The sequence below is a fragment of the Sinohyriopsis cumingii genome, chromosome 6 (assembly GCF_028554795.1).
Source record: "Sinohyriopsis cumingii isolate HCF-2022 chromosome 6, ASM2855479v2, whole genome shotgun sequence".
NCBI lineage: Eukaryota > Metazoa > Mollusca > Bivalvia > Unionida > Unionidae > Sinohyriopsis > Sinohyriopsis cumingii.
The window spans coordinates 151,064,571-151,087,455 of NC_142966.1; the positions used below are offsets into that span (position 1 = coordinate 151,064,571).

Consider the following 22,885-nt stretch of genomic DNA (forward strand, 5'->3'; position numbering starts at 1 on the left):
AAAGTCATGATTATAGGTAAAACCAGAGTGAAAGCTGAGAAAGAAAAATTCAGTCTAATGCAAAAAAGGAAACCATAGGATGGTGTGAAAATTAAAAACTACTTGTTATCATGATTGACAATATCTTCAGCTGGAAAATATAAATTGATAGTCATGAAAAAGGTTAACTCTAAATATAATTTATAATTTGTGAAAAATGTACATAGATATGAACTAAGATCCATCACTAAAAACAATCTTCGTTTCCCTAAACCAAACTCTTGGTTTTAAAAGAAAGGTTTTCCTTGTTCTGGAACCAAACTATGGAATTTCATTTCACCCAAAGCTCAGCCTACTCTGCCAAGAATTGATATGATTTTGTCAGTCATTACTACTACTCTTTAAAACAATGTTGTTTCATGTACTCACACTTGGAATGGCTCACAGATTCACCACCAGTTGTCACCTTTAATGCCTTGTTTATATTTTATTGTACAATAACTTCATTTTCTTGTCAAAAAGACACTACCACTTGTAAATATATTATTATTATTTTTATTATTATTAAATATGGCCTAATTGAGAAGCTGGTAATGAACTTGATCAAACAGTATTCAGATGATGAGATGCTCTTAATAATTGCATAACTGTGACGTGTAATTCTGATTGTATTTCTTTTCTGTAATTTGCCACATAATTTTTGGATCATCATCATGCTTTCCAGCAATTCTGAATAATTATTTTCAGCATCTACTGGTTTGTTTACAGATTTGCAAAAATATCAATATCAGACAAATAACACAGTCTTCTCATTGTCAACTGACTGCCAACTAAATTGCTGTTTTTCTGGCTGAACCATTTCTATTTTGCTTTTGTTTTATTTCTGTCAGTTCATACAAGATTGTTATAACTATTCTGCCTAAACTGCTTGGAGGATTGCAGCACGGGGTTGTCACATAAAAATATCTTACAATGTCTAGTTGTTCCTAATGAAAATAGTGCTTATCTAAAATCAGCTATGAATGTCACAACAGCCATTTTGAAAATCTCATATCTGCCCATTCTGAATGGAAAGTCACTGACATAGGATTTTCTCCAGAAACATTCATTTGATTCCAGTTGGACCTAAATAAAATGGCAGCACTCAAATTGCATATATGGCCACCAGGGAAGACATAATTTGTTATTGCTACTCCCCTTGAATGGATGATCATATTAGCATAGATTTTTCAATAAAAGATTTCTCAATGTCTAGTTGGTCTTTGTTGAAAATGGTATCAATCTGATATTCAATATGGCCACTTTATCAGCCATCTTGAACATCTTATCACTCTTTCTCTTGAACAGAAAGTCATATTTCACTAGAAGATGTCTTATGGTGTTTGGTTTGTCCCATATAGATAAGTGCCAATCTGACATCCAATATCCAAAATCCAAAATGACTGCCATGGCTGCCCTCTTGAAAATCTTGTTATTGTTACACCTCTGTGGAAAGTCATATAAACATGGGGTTTTCAACAGAAGACTTCTTTTTTTAAACTGGTTTATTCTTTATGAAAATGGTTATAGACTAGCAACCATTTTAATGATCTTGTTATTGCTAATCCTTCTGGATGGATGTTCATATCAACATGGGGTTTACACCAAAATACATATTATGATGTTTAGTTGGCTCAAAATGAAAATGGTGCCAATATGACATCAATATGGTTACTATGGCAGTCATCTTGAAAATTTTGTTATTGCTACTTTTCTGAATGGTGGTAATATTGACATGGGATTTTCATGAAAAGTATGTTGCTGGTCCTAAATAAAATGGCACAAATCTTACATCCATTATAGCTGCCAGCAGTTCATTTGAAAATATTGTCATTGGTTAAAGATATCAGAGATGGCTTTAACACTTGCCACTTTTAAAAAGAGGAAATGGCCTTGAATTCCTAAAAATTCTTTTTAGCCAATATAGCTCTTGTCTCTTTGACAGACTCTTGTATCAGAGGTCATTTTTGCCATTGCACACTATTTTACCTTCATCATTTTAGTTTCAGGTTGCTACTTTAAAAGACATTGAGAACACTGCAGCTTCAGAATACTGAATTGCAAGTACAGTTGTATTATGACGGTTTTACATACAGTCTGTCCCAGGGATCATAGCACTATAATACACTTAGATAAGAGTGATTTCTCCAGGATGCACAGTTGCACAAATTCCCTAACATGAATAAACAAATCCTGCAGTTTTTTTATCTGCAAAACCTATAACTTGGTTACTTGGTTAATATCAAGAAGCTTGATCTGATCATGCAAACACTTGCCCTTTAGACAACTACCACAATGGAACTCAAATTTTTTTACCTTTTGCAGTTGAGCAATGAGATGACTTTATAAACTATCAGATAATTTAAGATGGTTTACCAGCTGCACATAGTGATATCACACAATAACAGACATAAAATCATTAATAATTTAAAATAATTAAAAGAAAAACTCGATATACGGTCATTGCACAAAGAGATGTGGAAATATATAATAGGGTTGGAATTGGTAGTCTGGTATTACAGACATCGACATATTCATTGACATAGTTAATGATTTTGAGACATTTGGAGGCAGGAAAGTAAATTATGCCACAGACACATGTATATGCTGCATCCAGTTTTCAAGGGATTTGCGAAAAGTAATGACAAATATAGACATTTCAAGCACAAAGGCAGCAACTTAGTCACTGCTGTTGCTAACTTTTCATAATATTTTTGGTGAAATATTCAGTGAAAACATGACTGAAATGTGGACTCAAGGTGGATTCATAGTCACATGGTCTATGCAGTCATTGGCATAGGAGATTATTCTGATACCTACAAAAAAATGACATCAAATAAGTGTCATGGTGTAATGTTAACATTACTTCAGCTGCAACATGAGGAAGCATCAACATTCTGGAAACAGACCAATTTGACAATGTATTGCTGATATTGTTATGTGTAACTAAAATACTAACAATGTAAAGATGAGTTAGAGAAATTATTCTGTTGACAGTGTCCATACACATAGAATTGTTATTTTTTAACAGACGCTGATAAGGAGGATATTGTCATCCTGCAAATTAAACCTGATTGGGAACCAGCAGAGGAGGAAGCTATCACAACAGGTACATCTAACTCTCTCTCATTTGTCTACCAATGTGGTATGTGAGAAAGATTGCCAGTAGCTTCTTGTGAGTCAATGGTTCTTTCCAGGGTTTTCCTGGGTTCTTCCACTACCATTTTTACTGACCTCCATGTATGGCCTATCTTGTGCTGAAAAATGGCATTAAACCCTACAACAAAAACAACAACAACAACTCTCATTGGTAGTCTAGCACACCATCCACTCTCTACCCTGTGATTCATACATATTTAGCATGTTGATCAAAAGTATCTTTCTGTTTAATGAAATTGGTTTGAATTCATTGGTATAGGTTAGCAATGAACCATGAATTAAACTGATATTAATAGAAATTTATCCTGATTCAGTAAAAGGAACATTCTTCAGGTATATTCTTTCTCTAGACTCTTCTATATCCATAGCATTCTGTTTCCAATGCATCCAACATTTTATGCCCTGAACATATATAATCCATGGATTCTTATATAGGTCTGGTTATTTACTTTTCACTGTCCACAGGGATCAATAATTGGAGCATACTTAAAAGTACTAATTCAGGTAGGAAACTAAACAGTGCAGTCTTGTGTCACAGCTTTTTGTCTTACCAATGAGTATATGAACATGCAGTCACAAACCTCAATATCACTGCACTAAAGGAATATGTATCTGAAGATGTTTTTCATATGTGCCAAGCATACTGTCCTCTACTCATGAGTAGTGGGCAGAGAAAAATCAGATCAGTATTGTCTAGAGTTCTGTAAATGATAATAAGCAAGCTGAATTCTCAAAATTCCTCTTTTGACAATTTTTGGACAAAGTGCCCATAAAATGGATGAGAGGATAAAGTAAAATCTACACCAACTACACCAGCTACATATCTAGCCTACACAGCTACATATCTAGTCTACACCAGCTACATTCTAGCCTACCCAACTACATTTCTAACCTACACCAGCTACAATATCTAGTCTACACCAGCTACATATCTAGTCTACACCAGCTACATTCTAGCCTACACCAACTATATTTCTAACCTACACCAGCTACATATCTAGCCTATACCAGCCACATATCTAGCCTACACCAGCTACATATCTATCCTACACCACCTACATATCTAGCTTACACCACCTACATATCTAGCCTACACCAGCTACGTATCTAGTCTACACCAGCTACATATCTAGCCTACACCAGCCACATATCTAGCCCACACCAGCCACATATCTAGCCTACACCACCTACATATATAGCCTACACCAGCTACATATATAGCCTACACCAGCTACATATCTAGCCTACACCAGCCACATATCTAGCCTACACCAGCTACATATCTAGCCTATACCACCTACATATCTAGCCTACACCAGCTACATATCTAGTCTACACCAGCTACATATATGTAGTGTATACTAGCTACATAATCTAGTCTACACCAGCTACATATCTTCTATAATAGCTACATATCTAGCCTACACCAGCTACATATCTAACCTACACCAGCTATATTTCTAGCCTATACCAGCTACATATCTAGCCTACACCAGCCACATATCTAGTCTACACCAGCTACATATCTAGCCTACACCAGCCACATATCTAGCCTACACCAGCCACATATCTAGCCTACACCAGCTACATATCTAGCCTACACCAGCCACATATCTAGCCTACACCAGCTACATATCTATCCTACACCACCTACATATCTAGCCTACACCAGCTACATATCTAGTCTACACCAGCTACATATCTAGTCTATACTGGCTACATATCTAGCTACACCACCTACATATCTAGCCTACACCAGCTACGTATCTAGTCTACACCAGCTACATATCTAGTCTATACTGGCTACATATCTAGCTACACCACCTACATATCTAGCCTACACCAGCTACGTATCTAGTCTACACCAGCTACATATCTAGTCTATACTGGCTACATATCTAGCTACACCACCTACATATCTAGCCTACACCAGCTATGTATCTAGTCTACACCAGCTACATATCTAGTCTATACTGGCTACATATCTAGCTACACCACCTACATATCTAGCCTACACCAGCTACATATCTAGCCTAAAAATGTTTTTATAAAAGCTTCAAATCAGTGTGGTAGAAAATGTGATGAGGTGAATTCCCATAATGTCCTCATTTTGATACATTATCAGGAATTGTCCCCTAAAAATGAAGCATTGGAGAAAGTAAAACCTTCTTGTGCATCTTCACAATGATATTAAAATGTGTGTGTGTGTGTGTAGACAGAGAGAGATCTTCTATACGTTTTTGAAAGAAAATATGATCATCGACTGAATCACTAAAATACCTGTTTTTGGAAACTTTTCAAAAGATTTCCATCAGAAAGCAAGTAAAACATTTTTGTGGATATTCATGAACACACATCTAGCTGACAAGTTTCAGTAACTTTGACCAAGGGGTCTGGTAGGAGTAGTGATGAAGAGCTGAATTCTCCAAATGTCATTTTCATCAAATAGTTTTCAAGAAATTTCTGCAGAAATTGACCAGAGGAAACAATTAAAATGTCATTGCTTATCTATACCAAGAACATATCTATCATACATTTGATAAAAGTCTTCAAAGCTATGTATATTGAAATACAATGAAAAGCTTTTTATTGCATAGAAAAACCGATAAACTGGTGGATGAACCAATGGACAGACTGACATGAGGGCAACATTAATGTTCCTGCTCTTTGCATAAGTGCAGGAATAATAAGCTAAATTTTCACAACTCTCCATTATCTATGAATTTGCAAATCTCTAATAAAATAGGCAGATGGAAGTTAAACATTAAGATGCTTCTACATGAACCACATAACTAGTCTTCATAGTTTCAGTAAAATCAAAGCAATGATTAACTCCGTTCTAGAAATAAACTTTTCAGGACAGTTTTTCAAGATGTGACATCTGGAACAAGTCAGAGAAAAAAATTACAACTCAATAACTATACGAAGCACATATAGCCACAAAGTTTAAATAAAATCATGCATGTAATGTGAAAGGAGAAGCAATGAAAAACTGATTTTTTTTAGAATACTCCTTTCATGCCTAGCCTTCAGTATTTCATTAAAATCTTCCGAATTGTGTGTGTTCAAAAGCAATGTAAACATTGTCAAAGTTTAAAGATTGGTGGAAAGACAGATGGATTAATAGATGGGAAGATTGGCACCTGGAAGCAAGGACAGTATCCCTGCTCTAAGAAAATTATTCAAGCAGTTAATAAGAGAATTAATGATATGATTAATCTAAAAATTCATATTTTGGGGAAACAATTTTAAGAAATTATCTCTCAAATGGGTCATTGGAGAAAATGCAAAACTCTAATTGTACAATTATACAAACCACATCAATTTTTGTACTTAAACAGGAAGTCATCTTGATGTTGGGTTTCACTGGAAGACTTCTTAATGATGTCCAGTTGGTCTTAAATTTAAATGGTTCCAATCTGACATCCAACATGGCCACCACAGCAGCCATCTTGAAAATCTTGTTGCTACTTCACCTGAATGGAAGTTGAAAATATTGTTATCTCTCCTCCTTTCCAGATGGATGACTATAACAACATGGGTTTTCATCAGTTGACTTCCTATGATGTCTAGTTAGTCCTAAATGAAAATGGTACCAGTCATTTATCCACTGTGGCTGCCACAATTGTCTTAAAAATATTTCTGTCTCTACTATGAATGGTCATTATGATATGGGTTTTGACCAAGTTCTAAATGAAAATGGTGCCAGTTATACATCTAGTGTGGCTGCTATGATGACCATCTTAAAAATATTTGTGTCACTACTCCCCTTCATTGACTGATCATTATGAAATTGGATTTTTACCAAAAGAAATCTACTTTGTCATAAATGAAAATGTTGCCAAACTAACAACCAATACATGTACCACACTAATCTGAAAATCTTGGCATCACTGAAGAATATCAGAGATAGGTTCAGCATTCAACATTTGAAAAGAAGAAATAGTATTCCTTGAAATTCTTCTTGCCTCATAAAACAATAATCCTTTCAAAGGTCTCTTGTTTGTTTAACTCATATCAAAATGCCAAAATGTGCATTCTCCCAGTTCTAAATACCACTAGTTATGAAATATAAAACTAGTGAATACATCTGAAATTCAACATATGAACTTCTTCTTTATGTGCACTTAGTTTGAACGGGTATTGGAAAGCAGTCTACAGTCCTAAAGACCCAGTCATAGGAAAACAAACTTTTTGGCAGGATGAGAGTGATTCTTTTTCTAATGCTGAAACAGAGAGCACATTATCCAGTCTTAACAATATAGAGCAGGCAGGCAGTTATGGGCTTCGTACTGTAAGCAACACTGGTTTTTAGTTTTTGTGAAGATTTCAGCTTTATTTTACATAAAGTTGTAGGGCCCTTACTTGGTGTTTATGTGTCCTTTGAACCCAAATGTAACAGTATATTGTGAAGGAAAATTAGCATGCTTGTGATTTTTATTTAAACAAATATTTGCATTAAACACAGATCTTTGACAGAGAAAATAATAGTAGTAAGCAAAATTGCATTAAAGTAGTTTATTTATCAGAGGTTATTTATCCTTTGGGTCCTATTATTTTGTCAGCCTAACAAGTTATCAAGCCATCCTCCAGTCTGCAGTAGAACATCCTGCTGACAACAGTGGTATATTCACTTGACAACTTATTTTAAGCTGTGAAGGAATGACTAGATCCTAGGTGAATATATGTAAAAAGTTTCATGGTACTCTTCCCATTGGTTTTGGAGATGTAATATTAAACCTATGCTAAGGAGAAGACATTGGACAGCTGATAAAAGGTTATCACAGCAAATCTGATAAAAGGTTATCACACCAAATTTGATAAAAGGTCATCACACCATATTTTGACATGATAAGTAGTTCTGTCTTCAAAGCTTTTGTCTTCAACTGAACATGATTCACATTAAGCCAACAAATTATGGTAGCAATTACCAAAAAGTAGTAAAACCATTTTAAAAATGTATTCGTTCTTTAAATTCAGCAAAAAGGATGGACCAAAATGAACACAGAAAAGAAAATAACACTGGCTATATTAAACACATCAGAAATATCCCAGTCAAGTTTAAATTTAGTTTTACAGGGAGCACTGAAGGTAAACTTTGAGGTGGCATCAGGTCTTTTAATTTGTTAATGTTACCAATCTGCCATTAAAAATGGCCACCTGAGAAAAAATATTGGGTCATCAATCAACTTTTTTTTATATAAAAGAAGACTACACATCTTGATATAAAATTTAACAATGTTCTGGCATCAATGTCTTTCAACTTACATTCAGTAAAAGCACGCTGTTCTTCATTAAATGTGGCTGCCATTCAAAACAAGAAGAAAATTTTCATCTGGTTTATTATTATCAACAGTCAAGCTGCATTATCATATCACAGATGGGGGGTGGAACAACAGCAGTAATCTATCAGCATCAATCTATATTGATCAATATTTAGTCATCTCATTAATGAAGTATATGAAAAGAAATTTCCAATTTGCAAGTTTACAATAACACAGTGATATTTATATTTTCTTTTCTACTTGCTTTAAAAGATCAGAATTACAAACCAAACATTATGTTGTTTATTCAGCTTATAAATTGTTTAGCACTTTAAATTACATTGGTATAATTTACTCCCCATTCAGTCCCATCATCCAGAGTACCTATAAAGTTTGTTTACATGATTGATATGAGGACATGTGTTTGTGACTTCCCACAGCAGGCTGGAGGACATAGAAGAGGCCGTTTGCATTTCATATGAAGTGACAAATGCAACCTTTTTGCCCAGGGATGTGTTTCTTTTGATGATGATCCTGATAGAAAGGTCTTGGACCTTCTGAGTACATGGTTTTTATCAAAACTTTGACCTTGTATTTTAAACATTTTCCCACTTTGTATTTGCTTTTGTTTTGTGTGCCTCTTTTATAGCTAAACTTACTCTTTTTTATAGCTAAACTTACTCCATATTGCATAACCTGTATTGTGCTGATGTATTGTTAAACCCTGTACACACACACACACACATGGCCTGACTGATTCTGCAGAGAGTTTTGGATGGCTGGATTTTTATAATGAGACTAAATGTGATGCTATATACCTGAAATACAAAAGCATTCACTTTTCATTCTGAAAGTACTTTGTCACCTTAGACAAAAGTGATATAATAATAGGAATAATTTTTTCATATGTCAAATTGGTATTGTCGTGGAAATGTTTATTGGCTCTTAAAACTTTAAATGAAATATTTTGGAAACTTATTCTCTCGATTCATGTTAAGTATGGTAGTAATTATCGATGACTTATTTTTCAGGTGACCCTAACATTGCAAGAAGGCAGACAATACAGATACTGAAGCAGCATTCCTTCCTTCAAAAGGAACTTAAGTCCAGAGACATAATTTCCATCAAAGACAGTCTCATCAATGATGGCTACTTTGAATATCATTTAAAGTGGAAACCTGTTTCGAAATTGCTTCTCCATATTGCTAGGAACCCATCAGCTGTGTCAGCATTCATCAAGATTCTAGAGTCAACATGTCACTTATCATATATAGCAGAAAGGATCAACAGGACAGAGATATCTGCAGAAGAAACTGAGAGTAAAAAACCAATCTATATTTTTACCAGACCTAACCCTGTGCTAGCTAGTTGTGCGACCCAGTGTCCGTATGTCATGTATCTGTTAACAGTTGCTTGATATTATCCCAGATTCTATAGTTAGACAGATTTTGATCACATACTATCAATGTTTCAAGATCTCCTCGAAACTTGAATATACATGTGGCACCATTTTGTCAACACATCTGATGCCAGAAATTTCAGTTTAAACTTCATGTCCAAAATTTGTTGACATTCTCTGTATTAGAATAAAGTTTGAATCATCACTCTTTCTGTATCTTTTAAGCTTCATTTATAATAAATAATAGCATGACAGATCTCATTGATTAGATGCATCTCAACTGTCGTAAATAATTTTAGCCTTTCATGAATTTAAACTCACATTCAGTGTACCAACGTATTGGAGAATAGGGACAGCAATTTTGGTTTATTGAACTTGCTATAGTGATAGAGACTATGATGAAGAGACTATAATGAAACATTGGATATAGACATTTTGGTATGTGTTTTAATAATTTGATTCCCAGCAACATCTGGGTATATTGCAAGGTGTTGTAGCATATAACAGGCAAGGCTTGTTGCCACACTAGAGACAATTATTTTTAAAATTATGTTGATGAAAACTTGGGATATTCACTTGCTGTGAACATCTTGGTTGATTATAATATTAAGTGCCAATAATTGCAAGAAAAGTTCATGTAGTCCCAAGGTGGATTATTCTGTGTGTGATCACAAGTTGTCTGGAAAGGATTAACGATGGTAACTCATTATGGTTGGGTTACTAAAGTGACCAAGTAAACATTACATTGAATCACAAAATCTGATATAAAAAGCTGTGGACTGAATTTAATCCTTTCTAAACATGAATGTTCACCAGTCTAAAGTACATGTCACTAACTGCCATTGTAATCCATAATGCATTGGGTGACTGGGGTCATTGTCCCCTTGTTAGTGTTTATAATACTAGTCAGTCATTTTTCAGATTTGATTGTCATTATTGAAGAGTGGTGATAGTGATGATAATGATAACAAAGGTGTCTGCAAATTATGCTTAAGTCACATGGGTGTAATTTTATAATATATGTGTTTGTGCTTCATATCAAGAATCTTATTGGCATTAATACAATATTAGAATTAGATCCAGACAGTACCAACCTTGAGCAGTTCTGGCAGGCAGTCAGTAATCTGAATCTACCCTCAGGCTGGAAATGATTTAAATTTCTTGGTGGAATCAGAGTTGTGCTGGCGTTGCCATGTTCCAGTACAGACAATAAAAGGGACATTTATGTTTCTGAGGAAAATTAGGCTAACTCCAGAGGAAACAGGTTCCATTAACAGTACATATCTCATGAACAATGATGAGGACTGCCACCAAAATGAATATAATCCAGCAATGTTCTAAGAAATGCTAAACCCACTTGTGATAAATATAAGAACAGTATGAATGGCAATAAGTTACTGTGAAAGGACTGACTTGATTAGGGGATGTGCATATTTTAATGTTTAAAATGTAAATTTGTTTAGTAGCTGTAATTTTTGTTCATTTGCATGCTAAGAATCTGGTTCATGAAAATACTCCATTTGGAGGTCACAATTCCTGACCAAATTTTTAAAATAAGTCTGATCTGTCCTGACCTGTCTTTTGCATCACATGTATGCATCAGTGACTGATAAATCCACTTGTAAGCAAGCACAACTACATGCCATAGCAGACATCTGCTTGACGTTTATGCATACTAAATCTTGGTGATGGATAGATCTGTCTGTGTTCAAGTTACATTCTTTCTTATTAGTGAATAACTTTAGGTAAAATGACAAATAACCAGTCAAATTTGTGTTAACAAATGATTGTTCTTACTAAATTTAGAGATTTTGCGGAATTTTGCAGCATATAATAATATGTGTATTTGTAGTTGAGAATGGAAATAATGGCTTTTGCTTACACTAGTGATTCAGAATAAGAATGTTAGATGTTTTGGAGGATGAAATTGGAGATTGATTTAACACATGTTGGCAATGGCACTGAATTATCTTTTTTGTCCATTTGGTCAGAAAATGAGACAGAAGCCATTGATGAAGACAGTAAGGTGTGGATAAGAGAGGAACAAGGTCCAAAAGTCAGAGTTTACTGAATGTTTTGGCCCAACTTTCATTTTGGATGAGGGGAAGAAAAAGATTCTTTTTTTGTTAAAATTATCTCCCCCAAGCATCAGTTGAAGGAATTGTAGCACAAACTAATATATATGCAGCAAGCTCTGTGGAGGCAAAGCCAGATTCCAGATACTGTATTTGGGAATGTACCTGATAGTCAATAAAGCACTATTTTTCCTTGCTTAACTTTACACAAAGAGTTCTTTATCAGTTCAGACAAGCGTGGTAGCCTTTCAAGACTCTCTTTACTATTTTACAAATGTTTCCATTTTAATGATGTGTATTGCTAGTAGAGGTACTGAAATTTAAACTAAAAAAGTTTTCTTATGGCAGCTATTTAGTAAGTTTTTGCCAAGTTAAAAGGGTGAGTCAGTTGGTGTAAGCCATGCATAGTCTTTTTCACATTTAAGCCTTTTGGTCAACATAACTGGAATACTTAAAAGGTTCATATAGTCCCAAACCCACTGAGCTATATTGCAAGGATCATGCAAAGGTGTAAGTGTTTCTTCATGTCAAATTGGTATTGTCATACAAATCTTGATATGCTCTGAAGACTTTCATAGAATTATTTTGTAAATGTATTGTGTATCATTATGTTTGATACAAAAGAAACTATAAATGACTCAATATTTTCAGGTCATCCATACATTACAAGGATGCAAAGAATACAGGTATTAAAGCAGTCTGGCCTGCTTCAAGAGAAACTTACATGGAGGGACATAGATTCCATCTCAGACAATTTTCAGGTTGACAGACACCTCAGTTGCCTTGAAGTGGTGCAGATACAGGACAGATCACAACCTGAGAAAAAAGCTGCTGACATGCTTCTCAGTATAGTACTTGTAAAGCCATCAGCTGTGTCAGCATTCATGAAGATCCTGGAGTCTAAAAGTCACTTGTTCAACATAGCAGAAAGAATCAACAGGACAGAAATATCAAAAGAAGAAATGGAGAGTAAGAAACATCCTTAGTGTTTAGCTCACCTAACTCTTAGACAATTTGCTAGCTATTTTGGGGCCTGATGGCTTTATGTCATGTTTCTGTCAACTTTTGCTTGATGCTGTCATGAATGCTATAGGTGGACAGATTTTGATCACATACTTTATTTATTTTGAGATCTTGGAGAAACTTGAATATACATGTGTGATATTTACACATAGTAATTATTGATCTGGCACTATATTCTTAAAACATCTGAAGCTAGAAACTTGAGCTCAAACTTTGAGTCCTGAAATGTGGACCATTTATATTAGAATAAAGTTAGAATCATCAGTCTTTCTGTATCTTTGAAGCTTTCAATTATTTAATAATATGACAGATCTCAGTGATTAGATGCATTTAAGCAGAAATAATTTGGGGCCTTGCATGAGTTTAAACTCACATTCAGTGTACCATTGCCTTATAGAATGGGTACTAGAGATATGGTTTATTAAGATTGCTGTCATGATATTTGCTGTATTTCTGAAGAGATTTTGATGAAACTTTGGATATATACATTTCGTATGTGTTTTAATAATTTGATTACCAGCAGCATCTGGGTATAATACAGGGTGAGTAGCATCGAATTGGCAGGGCTTGTTACGACCCTAGAGACCGTTTTTGAAACTGATTTTGATGATACTGAAGATATTCTCTGATGTTATGAACATCTTGGATGGTTATAATTGCCACTATGCATATGAATGAGATTTTCATGCATCTGGTTGCCTTAATAGGTCAGTCCCACCCCCAAGTGGATGTATTTCCAAACAAAGTTTTAAAAATATTTTATCACATAACTCCTGTGTTATCTATATTCACATACCCATATCATATTTATCCTTTATACAAGTGTAATCATTACAGGTGAAGTTATGTCATTTAAAGCACAGAGATGATTTCCTATATATGGGAATGCTCTTAAATCTTTGCTTACAACTGATGTGTATATCCACTGGATACACTTGCCTTGCCTCTGCATACATGTGAACCTCCTGCATGGGAGGGTTTTTCTTACAAGTTTAGAGGTGTCTCCTATCATTCCCTGAAATCTCCCACATCTGCAGAATTATTAGCGAAAAGTTATTTTTTCTTTATATTCATATTCTGATTACAGTATGGTATATGTACAACAATACTGCTTGTGACCATATGACTGAACAGTCTTAAATGGGGCAAGATAATGCAGTTGCCAATGTCGCCTTTTATCCTGTTGGCATGGTTGGCTACATTCATTGTTTGAAATTTCTGGAGGTGGATGATAGTATATCTCAGCTGAAGCTGTTTAGAAAGAATTAAAGACGGTAATTCATTATGGTGTGTTACTAAAGAGCCCAGTCAGCATCAAATATTAAACATTACTTTGAATCTCTCCATAAGGTCTGTTCCACTTCAGTGCTTACAATGTGTCCAGATGAATGAGAGCCTATGCTATGTTTAATCAAAAGGAATTTGGACAGGATTAGAAATGTTATTGTTCCTTGAAGTGGCCCGACAGTGGGTCAGTTTGAATTCTGTGTTTAAGGTGTGTCTAGATGTCTAAGCGTATCAATGTCAAAACACTAAATTCCTAGCAACCAAAATATCTCAAATCCAATGATGCTTGGAAACAGGAATTTTATTGGTTGCAATCATGTTCAAAGGAACATAAATATGCATTCTGTTCTTCCTGTAAAGATGATTTTAAGGTTTTGTTATGCTGGCAAGAATGCAGAATTCCAATCTTATAAAGGATACTAACTGGGACAACAAAAGTTTGCTATTGCTGAAAAACATGTTTGCAGAATCTGCATAAAAAATGCATACAGTTAGATGTGTCAAGACACTATTTGCCAACTTCGTATTCGAACATAATCTTTCATGAGTGACCATCTGGGGAATGCAGCCAGTGATCATGATGTTTAGGCAAAATATGTGTTTGACAATACTATGAACAACCACATGACATAATCTGATATAAAAGCCTCTGAGCTGGATTTAATCCTTTGTAAACATGAATGTTAACCAGTCTAAAGTACATGTCACTAATTGCCATTTTAATCCATTATGCCTGAGGTGACTGTTGTCATTGTACTTGTTTTAGTGTTTATAATACTAGTCAGTCATTTTTGGATTTGATTGTTATTATTGAAGAGTGGTGATAGTGATGATAATGATAACAAAGGTGTATGCTAATTATGCTTAAGTCACATGGGTGTAATTGTATAATATATGTGTTTGTGCTTCATATCAAGAATCTTATTGGCATTAAAACAATATTAGAATTAGACCCAGACAGTACCAACCTTGAGCAGTTCTGTCAGGCAGTCAGTAATCTGAATTTAGCCTCAGGCTGGAAATGATTTAAAATTCTTGGTGGAATCAGAGTTGTGCTGGTGTTGCCACATTCCAATACAGACAATAAAAGGGACATTTATGTTTCTGAGGAAAATTAGCTGACTCCAGAGGAAACAGGTTCCATTAACAGTACATATCTCATGAACAATGATGAGGACTGCCACCAAAATGAATATAATCCAGCAATGATCTAAGAAATGCTAAACACACTTGTGATAAATATAAGAACAGTATGAATGGCAATAAGTTACTGTGAAAGGACTGACTTGATTTAGGGGATGTGCATATTTTAATGTTTAAAATGTAAATTTGTTTAGTAGTTGTAATTTTTGTTCATTTACATGCTAAAAATCTGGTTGTTGAAAATACTCCATTTGGAGATCAAAACTCCTGACTGCATATTAAAAATTAGACTGATCTGTCCTGGCCTGACCTGTCTTTTCCATCATGTGTATGCTTCATTGACTGATAAATCCACTTGTAAGCAAGCACAACTACATGCCATAGCAGACATCTGCTTGACGTTTATGCATACTAAATCTTGGTGATGGATAGATCTGTCTGTTTTCAAGTTACATTCTTTCTTATTAGTGAATAACTTTAGGTAAAATGACAAATAACCAGTTAAATTTGTGTTAACAAATGATTGTTCTTACTAAATTTAGAGATTTTGCTGAATTTTGCAGCATATAATAATATGTGTATTTGTAGTTGAGAATGGAAATAATGGCTTTTGCTTACACTAGTGATTCAGAATAAGAATGTTAGGTGTTTTGGAGGATGAAATTGGAGATTGATTTAACACATGTTGGCAATGGCACTGAATTATCTTTTTTGTCCATTTGGTCAGAAAATGAGACAGAAGCCAATGATGAAGACAGTAAGGTGTGGATAAGAGAGGAACAAAGTCCAAAAGTCAGAGTTTACTGAATGTTTTGGCCCAACTTTCATTTTGGATGAGGGGAAGAAAAAGATTCTTTTTTTCTTAAAATTATGTCCCCCAGGCATCAGTTGAAGGAATTGTAGCACAAACTAATATATATGCAGCAAGCTCTGTGGAGGCAAAGCCAGATTCCAGATACTGTATTTGGGAATGTACCTGATAGTCAATAAAGCACTATTTTTCCTTGCTTAACTTTACACAAAGAGTTCTTTATCAGTTCAGACAAGCGTGGTAGCCTTTCAAGACTCTCTTTACTATTTTACAAATGTTTCCATTTTAATGATGTGTATTGCTAGTAGAGGTACTGAAATTTAAACTAAAAAAGTTTTCTTATGGCAGCTATTTAGTAAGTTTTTGCCAAGTTAAAAGGGTGAGTCAGTTGGTGTAAGCCATGCATAGTCTTTTTCACATTTAAGCCTTTTGGTCAACATAACTGGAATACTTAAAAGATTCATATAGTCCCAAACCCACTGAGCTATATTGCAAGGATCATGCAAAGGTGTAAGTGTTTCTTCATGTCAAATTGGTATTGTCATACAAATCTTGATATGCTCTGAAGACTTTCATAGAATTATTTTGTAAATGTATTGTGTATCATTATGTTTGATACAAAAGAAACTATAAATGACTCAATATTTTCAGGTCATCCATACATTACAAGGATGCAAAGAATACAGGTATTAAAGCAGTCTGGCCTGCTTCAAGAGAAACTTACATGGAGGGACATAGATTCCATCTCCAACAGTCTTCAGGTTGACAGACACCTCAGTTGCCTTGAAGTGATGCAGATACAGGACAGATCACAACCTGAGAAAAAAGCTGCTGACATGCTTCTCAGTATAGTACTTGTAAAGACATCAGCTGTATCAGCATTCATGAAGATCCTGGAGTCTAAAAGTCACTTGTTCATCATAGCAGAAATAATCAACAGGACAGAAATATCAAAAGAAGAAATGGAGAGTAAGAAACATCCTTAGTGTTTAGCTCACCTAACTCTTAGACCATTTGCTAGCTATTTTGGGCCTGATGGCTTTATGTCATGTTTCTGTCAACTTTTGCTTGATGCTGTCATGAATGCTATAGGTGGACAGATTTTGATCACATACTTTATTTATTTTGAGATCTTGGAGAAACTTGAATATACATGTGTGATATTTACACATAGTAATTATTGATCTGGCACTATATTCTTAAAACATCTGAAGCTAGAAACTTAAGCTCAAACTTTGAGCCCTGAAATGTGGACCATTTATATTAGAATAAAGTTAGAATCATCAGTCTTTCTGTATCTTTGAAGCTTTCAATTATTTAATAATATGACAGATCTCAGTGATTAGATGCATTTAAGCAGAAATAATTTGGGGTCTTGCATGAGTTTAAACTCACATTCAGTGTACCATTGCCTTATAGAATGGGTACTAGAGATATGGTTTATTAAGATTGCTGTCATGATATTTGCTGTATTTCTGAAGAGATTTTGATGAAACTTTGGATATATACATTTCGTATGTGTTTTAATAATTTGATTACCAGCAGCATCTGGGTATAATACAGGGTGAGTAGCATCGAATTGGCAGGGCTTGTTACGACCCTAGAGACCGTTTTTGAAACTGATTTTGATGATACTGAAGATATTCTCTGATGTTATGAACATCTTGGATGGTTATAATTGCCACTATGCATATGAATGAGATTTTCATGCATCTGGTTGCCTTAATAGGTCAGTCCCACCCCCAAGTGGATGTATTTCCAAACAAAGTTTTAAAAATATTTTATCACATAACTCCTGTGTTATCTATATTCACATACCCATGTCATATTTATCCTTTATACAAGTGTAATCATTACAGGTGAAGTTATGTCATTTAAAGCACAGAGATGATTTCCTATATATGGGAATGCTCTTAAATCTTTGCTTACAACTGATGTGTATATCCACTGGATACACTTGCCTTGCCTCTGCATACATGTGAACCTTCTGCATGGGAGGGTTTTTCTTACAAGTTTAGAGGTGTCTCCTATCATTCCCTGAAATCTCCCACATCTGCAGAATTATTAGCGAAAAGTTATTTTTTCTTTATATTCATATTCTGATTACAGTATGGTATATGTACAACAATACTGCTTGTGACCATATGACTGAACAGTCTTAAATGGGGCAAGATAATGCAGTTGCCAATGTCGCCTTTTATCCTGTTGGCATGGTTGGCTACATTCATTGTTTGAAATTTCTGGAGGTGGATGATAGTATATCTCAGCTGAAGTTGTTTAGAAAGAATTAAAGACGGTAATTCATTATGATGTGTTACTAAAGAGCCCAGTCAGCATCAAATATTAAACATTACTTTGAATCTCTCCATAAGGTCTGTTCCACTTCAGTGCTTACAATGTGTCCAGATGAATGAGAGCCTATGCTATGTTTAATCAAAAGGAATTTGGACAGGATTAGAAATGTTATTGTTCCTTGAAGTGGCCCGACAGTGGGTCAGTTTGAATTCCGTGTTTAAGGTGTGTCTAGATGTCTAAGCGTATCAATGTCAAAACACTAAATTCCTAGCAACCAAAATATCTCAAATCTAATGATGCTTGGAAACAGGAATTTTATTGGTTGCAATCATGTTCAAAGGAACATAAATATGCATTCTGTTCTTCCTGTAAAGATGATTTTAAGGTTTTGTTATGCTGGCAAGAATGCAGAATTCCAATCTTATAAAGGATATTAACTGGGACAACAAAAGTTTGCTATTGCTGAAAAACATGTTTGCAGAATCTGCATAAAAAATGCATACAGTTAGATGTGTGAAGACACTATTTGCCAACTTCGTATTCGAGCATAATCTTTCATGAGTGACCATCTGGGGAATGCAGCCAGTGATCATGATGTTTAGGCAAAATATGTGTTTGACAATACTATGAACAACCACATGACATAATCTGATATAAAAGCCTCTGAGCTGGATTTAATCCTTTGTAAACATGAATGTTAACCAGTCTAAAGTACATGTCACTAATTGCCATTTTAATCCATTATGCCTGAGGTGACTGTTGTCATTGTACTTGTTTTAGTGTTTATAATACTAGTCAGTCATTTTTGGATTTGATTGTTATTATTGAAGAGTGGTGATAGTGATGATAATGATAACAAAGGTGTATGCTAATTATGCTTAAGTCACATGGGTGTAATTGTATAATATATGTGTTTGTGCTTCATATCAAGAATCTTATTGGCATTAAAACGATATTAGAATTAGACCCAGACAGTACCAACCTTGAGCAGTTCTGTCAGGCAGTCAGTAATCTGAATTTAGCCTCAGGCTGGAAATGATTTAAAATTCTTGGTGGAATCAGAGTTGTGCTGGCATTGCCACATTCCAATACAGACAATAAAAGGGACATTTATGTTTCTGAGGTAAATTAGCTGACTCCAGAGGAAACAGGTTCCATTAACAGTGCATATCTCATGAACAATGATGAGGACTGCCACCAAAATGAATATAATCCAGCAATGATCTAAGAAATGCTAAACACACTTGTGATAAATATAAGAACAGTATGAATGGCAATAAGTTACTGTGAAAGGACTGACTTGATAGGGGGATGTGCATATTTTAATGTTTAAAATGTAAATTTGTTTAGTAGTTGTAATTTTTGTTTATTTACATGCTAAAAATCTGGTTGTTGAAAATACTCCATTTGGAGATCAAAACTCCTGACTGCATATTAAAAATTAGACTGATCTGTCCTGAACTGACCTGTCTTTTCCATCATGTGTATGCTTCATTGACTGATAAATCTACTTGTAAGCAAGCACAACTACATGCCATAGCAGACATCTGCTTGACGTTTATGCATACTAAATCTTGGTGATGGATAGATCTGTCTGTTTTCAAGTTACATTCTTTCTTATTAGTGAATAACTTTAGGTAAAATGACAAATAACTAGTTAAATTTGTGTTAACAAATGATTGTTCTTACTAAATTTAGAGATTTTGCTGAATTTTGCAGCATATAATAATATGTGTATTTGTAGTTGAGAATGGAAATAATGGCTTTTGCTTACACTAGTGATTCAGAATAAGAATGTTAGGTGTTTTGGAGGATGAAATTGGAGATTGATTTAACACATGTTGGCAATGGCACTGAATTATCTTTTTTGTCCATTTGGTCAGAAAATGAGACAGAAGCCAATGATGAAGACAGTAAGGTGTGGATAAGAGAGGAACAAAGTCCAAAAGTCAGAGTTTACTGAATGTTTTGGCCCAACTTTCATTTTGGATGAGGGGAAGAAAAAGATTCTTTTCTTCTTAAAATTATGTCCCCAGGCATCAGTTGAAGGAATTGTAGCACAAACTAATATATATGCAGCAAGCTCTGTGGAGGCAAAGCCAGATTCCAGATACTGTATTTGGGAATGTACCTGATAGTCAATAAAGCACTATTTTTCCTTGCTTAACTTTACACAAAGAGTTCTTTATCAGTTCAGACAAGCGTGGTAGCCTTTCAAGACTCTCTTTACTATTTACAAATGTTTCCATTTTAATGATGTGTATGCTAGTAGAAGTACTGAAATTTAAACTAAAAAAGTTTTCTTATGGCAGCTATTTAGTAAGTTTTTGCCAAGTTAAAAGGGTGAGTCAGTTGGTGTAAGCCATGCATAGTCTTTTTCACATTTAAGCCTTTTGGTCAACATAACTGGAATACTTAAAAGATTCATATAGTCCCAAACCCACTGAGCTATATTGCAAGGATCATGCAAAGGTGTAAGTGTTTCTTCATGTCAAATTGGTATTGTCATACAAATCTTGATATGCTCTGAAGACTTTCATAGAATTATTTTGTAACTGTATTTCTATCATTATGTTTGATACAAAAGAAACTATAAATGACTCAATATTTTCAGGTCATCCATACATTACAAGGATGCAAAGAATACAGGTATTAAAGCAGTCTGGCCTGCTTCAAGAGAAACTTACATGGAGGGACATAGATTCCATCTCAGTCAATCTTCAGGTTGACAGACACCTCAGTTGCCTTGAAGTGATGCAGATACAGGACAGATCACAACCTGAGAAAAAAGCTGCTGACATGCTTCTCAGTATAGTACTTGTAAAGCCATCAGCTGTATCAGCATTCATGAAGATCCTGGAGTCTAAAAGTCACTTGTTCAACATAGCAGAAAGAATCAACAGGACAGAAATATCAAAAGAAGAAATGGAGAGTAAGAAACATCCTTAGTGTTTAGCTCACCTAACTCTTAGACAATTTGCTAGCTATTTTGGGGCCTGATGGCTTTATGTCATGTTTCTGTCAACTTTTGCTTGATGCTGTCATGAATGCTATAGGTGGACAGATTTTGATCACATACTTTATTTATTTTGAGATCTTGGAGAAACTTGAATATACATGTGTGATATTTACACATAGTAATTATTGATCTGGCACTATATTCTTAAAACATCTGAAGCTAGAAACTTGAGCTCAAACTTTGAGTCCTGAAATGTGGACCATTTATATTAGAATAAAGTTAGAATCATCAGTCTTTCTGTATCTTTGAAGCTTTCAATTATTTAATAATATGACAGATCTCAGTGATTAGATGCATTTAAGCAGAAATAATTTGGGGCCTTGCATGAGTTTAAACTCACATTCAGTGTACCATTGCCTTATAGAATGGGTACTAGAGATATGGTTTATTAAGATTGCTGTCATGATATTTGCTGTATTTCTGAAGAGATTTTGATGAAACTTTGGATATATACATTTCGTATGTGTTTTAATAATTTGATTACCAGCAGCATCTGGGTATAATACAGGGTGAGTAGCATCGAATTGGCAGGGCTTGTTACGACCCTAGAGACCGTTTTTGAAACTGATTTTGATGATACTGAAGATATTCTCTGATGTTATGAACATCTTGGATGGTTATAATTGCCACTATGCATATGAATGAGATTTTCATGCATCTGGTTGCCTTAATAGGTCAGTCCCACCCCCAAGTGGATGTATCTCCAAACAAAGTTTTAAAAATATTTTATCACATAACTCCTGTGTTATCTATATTCACATACCCATATCATATTTATCCTTTATACAAGTGTAATCATTACAGGTGAAGTTATGTCATTTAAAGCACAGAGATGATTTCCTATATATGGGAATGCTCTTAAATCTTTGCTTACAACTGATGTGTATATCCACTGGATACACTTGCCTTGCCTCTGCATACATGTGAACCTTCTGCATGGGAGGGTTTTTCTTACAAGTTTAGAGGTGTCTCCTATCATTCCTTGAAATCTCCCACATCTGCAGAATTATTAGCGAAAAGTTATTTTTTCTTTATATTCATATTCTGATTACAGTATGGTATATGTACGACAATACTGCTTGTGACCATATGACTGAACAGTCTTAAATGGGGCAAGATAATGCAGTTGCCAATGTCGCCTTTTATCCTGTTGGCATGGTTGGCTACATTCATTGTTTGAAATTTCTGGAGGTGGATGATAGTATATCTCAGCTGAAGTTGTTTAGAAAGAATTAAAGACGGTAATTCATTATGGTGTGTTACTAAAGAGCCCAGTCAGCATCAAATATTAAACATTACTTTGAATCTCTCCATAAGGTCTGTTCCACTTCAGTGCTTACAATGTGTCCAGATGAATGAGAGCCTATGCTATGTTTAATCAAAAGGAATTTG

General features: G+C 34.7%; 1 protein-coding gene across 1 annotated transcript in view; it reads left to right on the top strand.

Moving 5' to 3' along the window:
* LOC149798264 (uncharacterized) overlaps window positions 1-22,885 on the top strand; it is a 160,975-nt gene that overhangs the window by 26,301 nt on the left and 111,789 nt on the right. Inside the window, exons 4-9 of the mRNA XM_089960859.1 lie at window positions 3,050-3,163; window positions 8,158-8,268; window positions 9,473-9,760; window positions 12,567-12,884; window positions 16,831-17,148; window positions 21,089-21,406. Of these exons, the coding sequence (XP_089816985.1) occupies window positions 3,050-3,163; window positions 8,158-8,268; window positions 9,473-9,760; window positions 12,567-12,884; window positions 16,831-17,148; window positions 21,089-21,406 (1,467 nt within the window). The remainder of the gene's footprint in view (window positions 1-3,049; window positions 3,164-8,157; window positions 8,269-9,472; window positions 9,761-12,566; window positions 12,885-16,830; window positions 17,149-21,088; window positions 21,407-22,885) is intronic.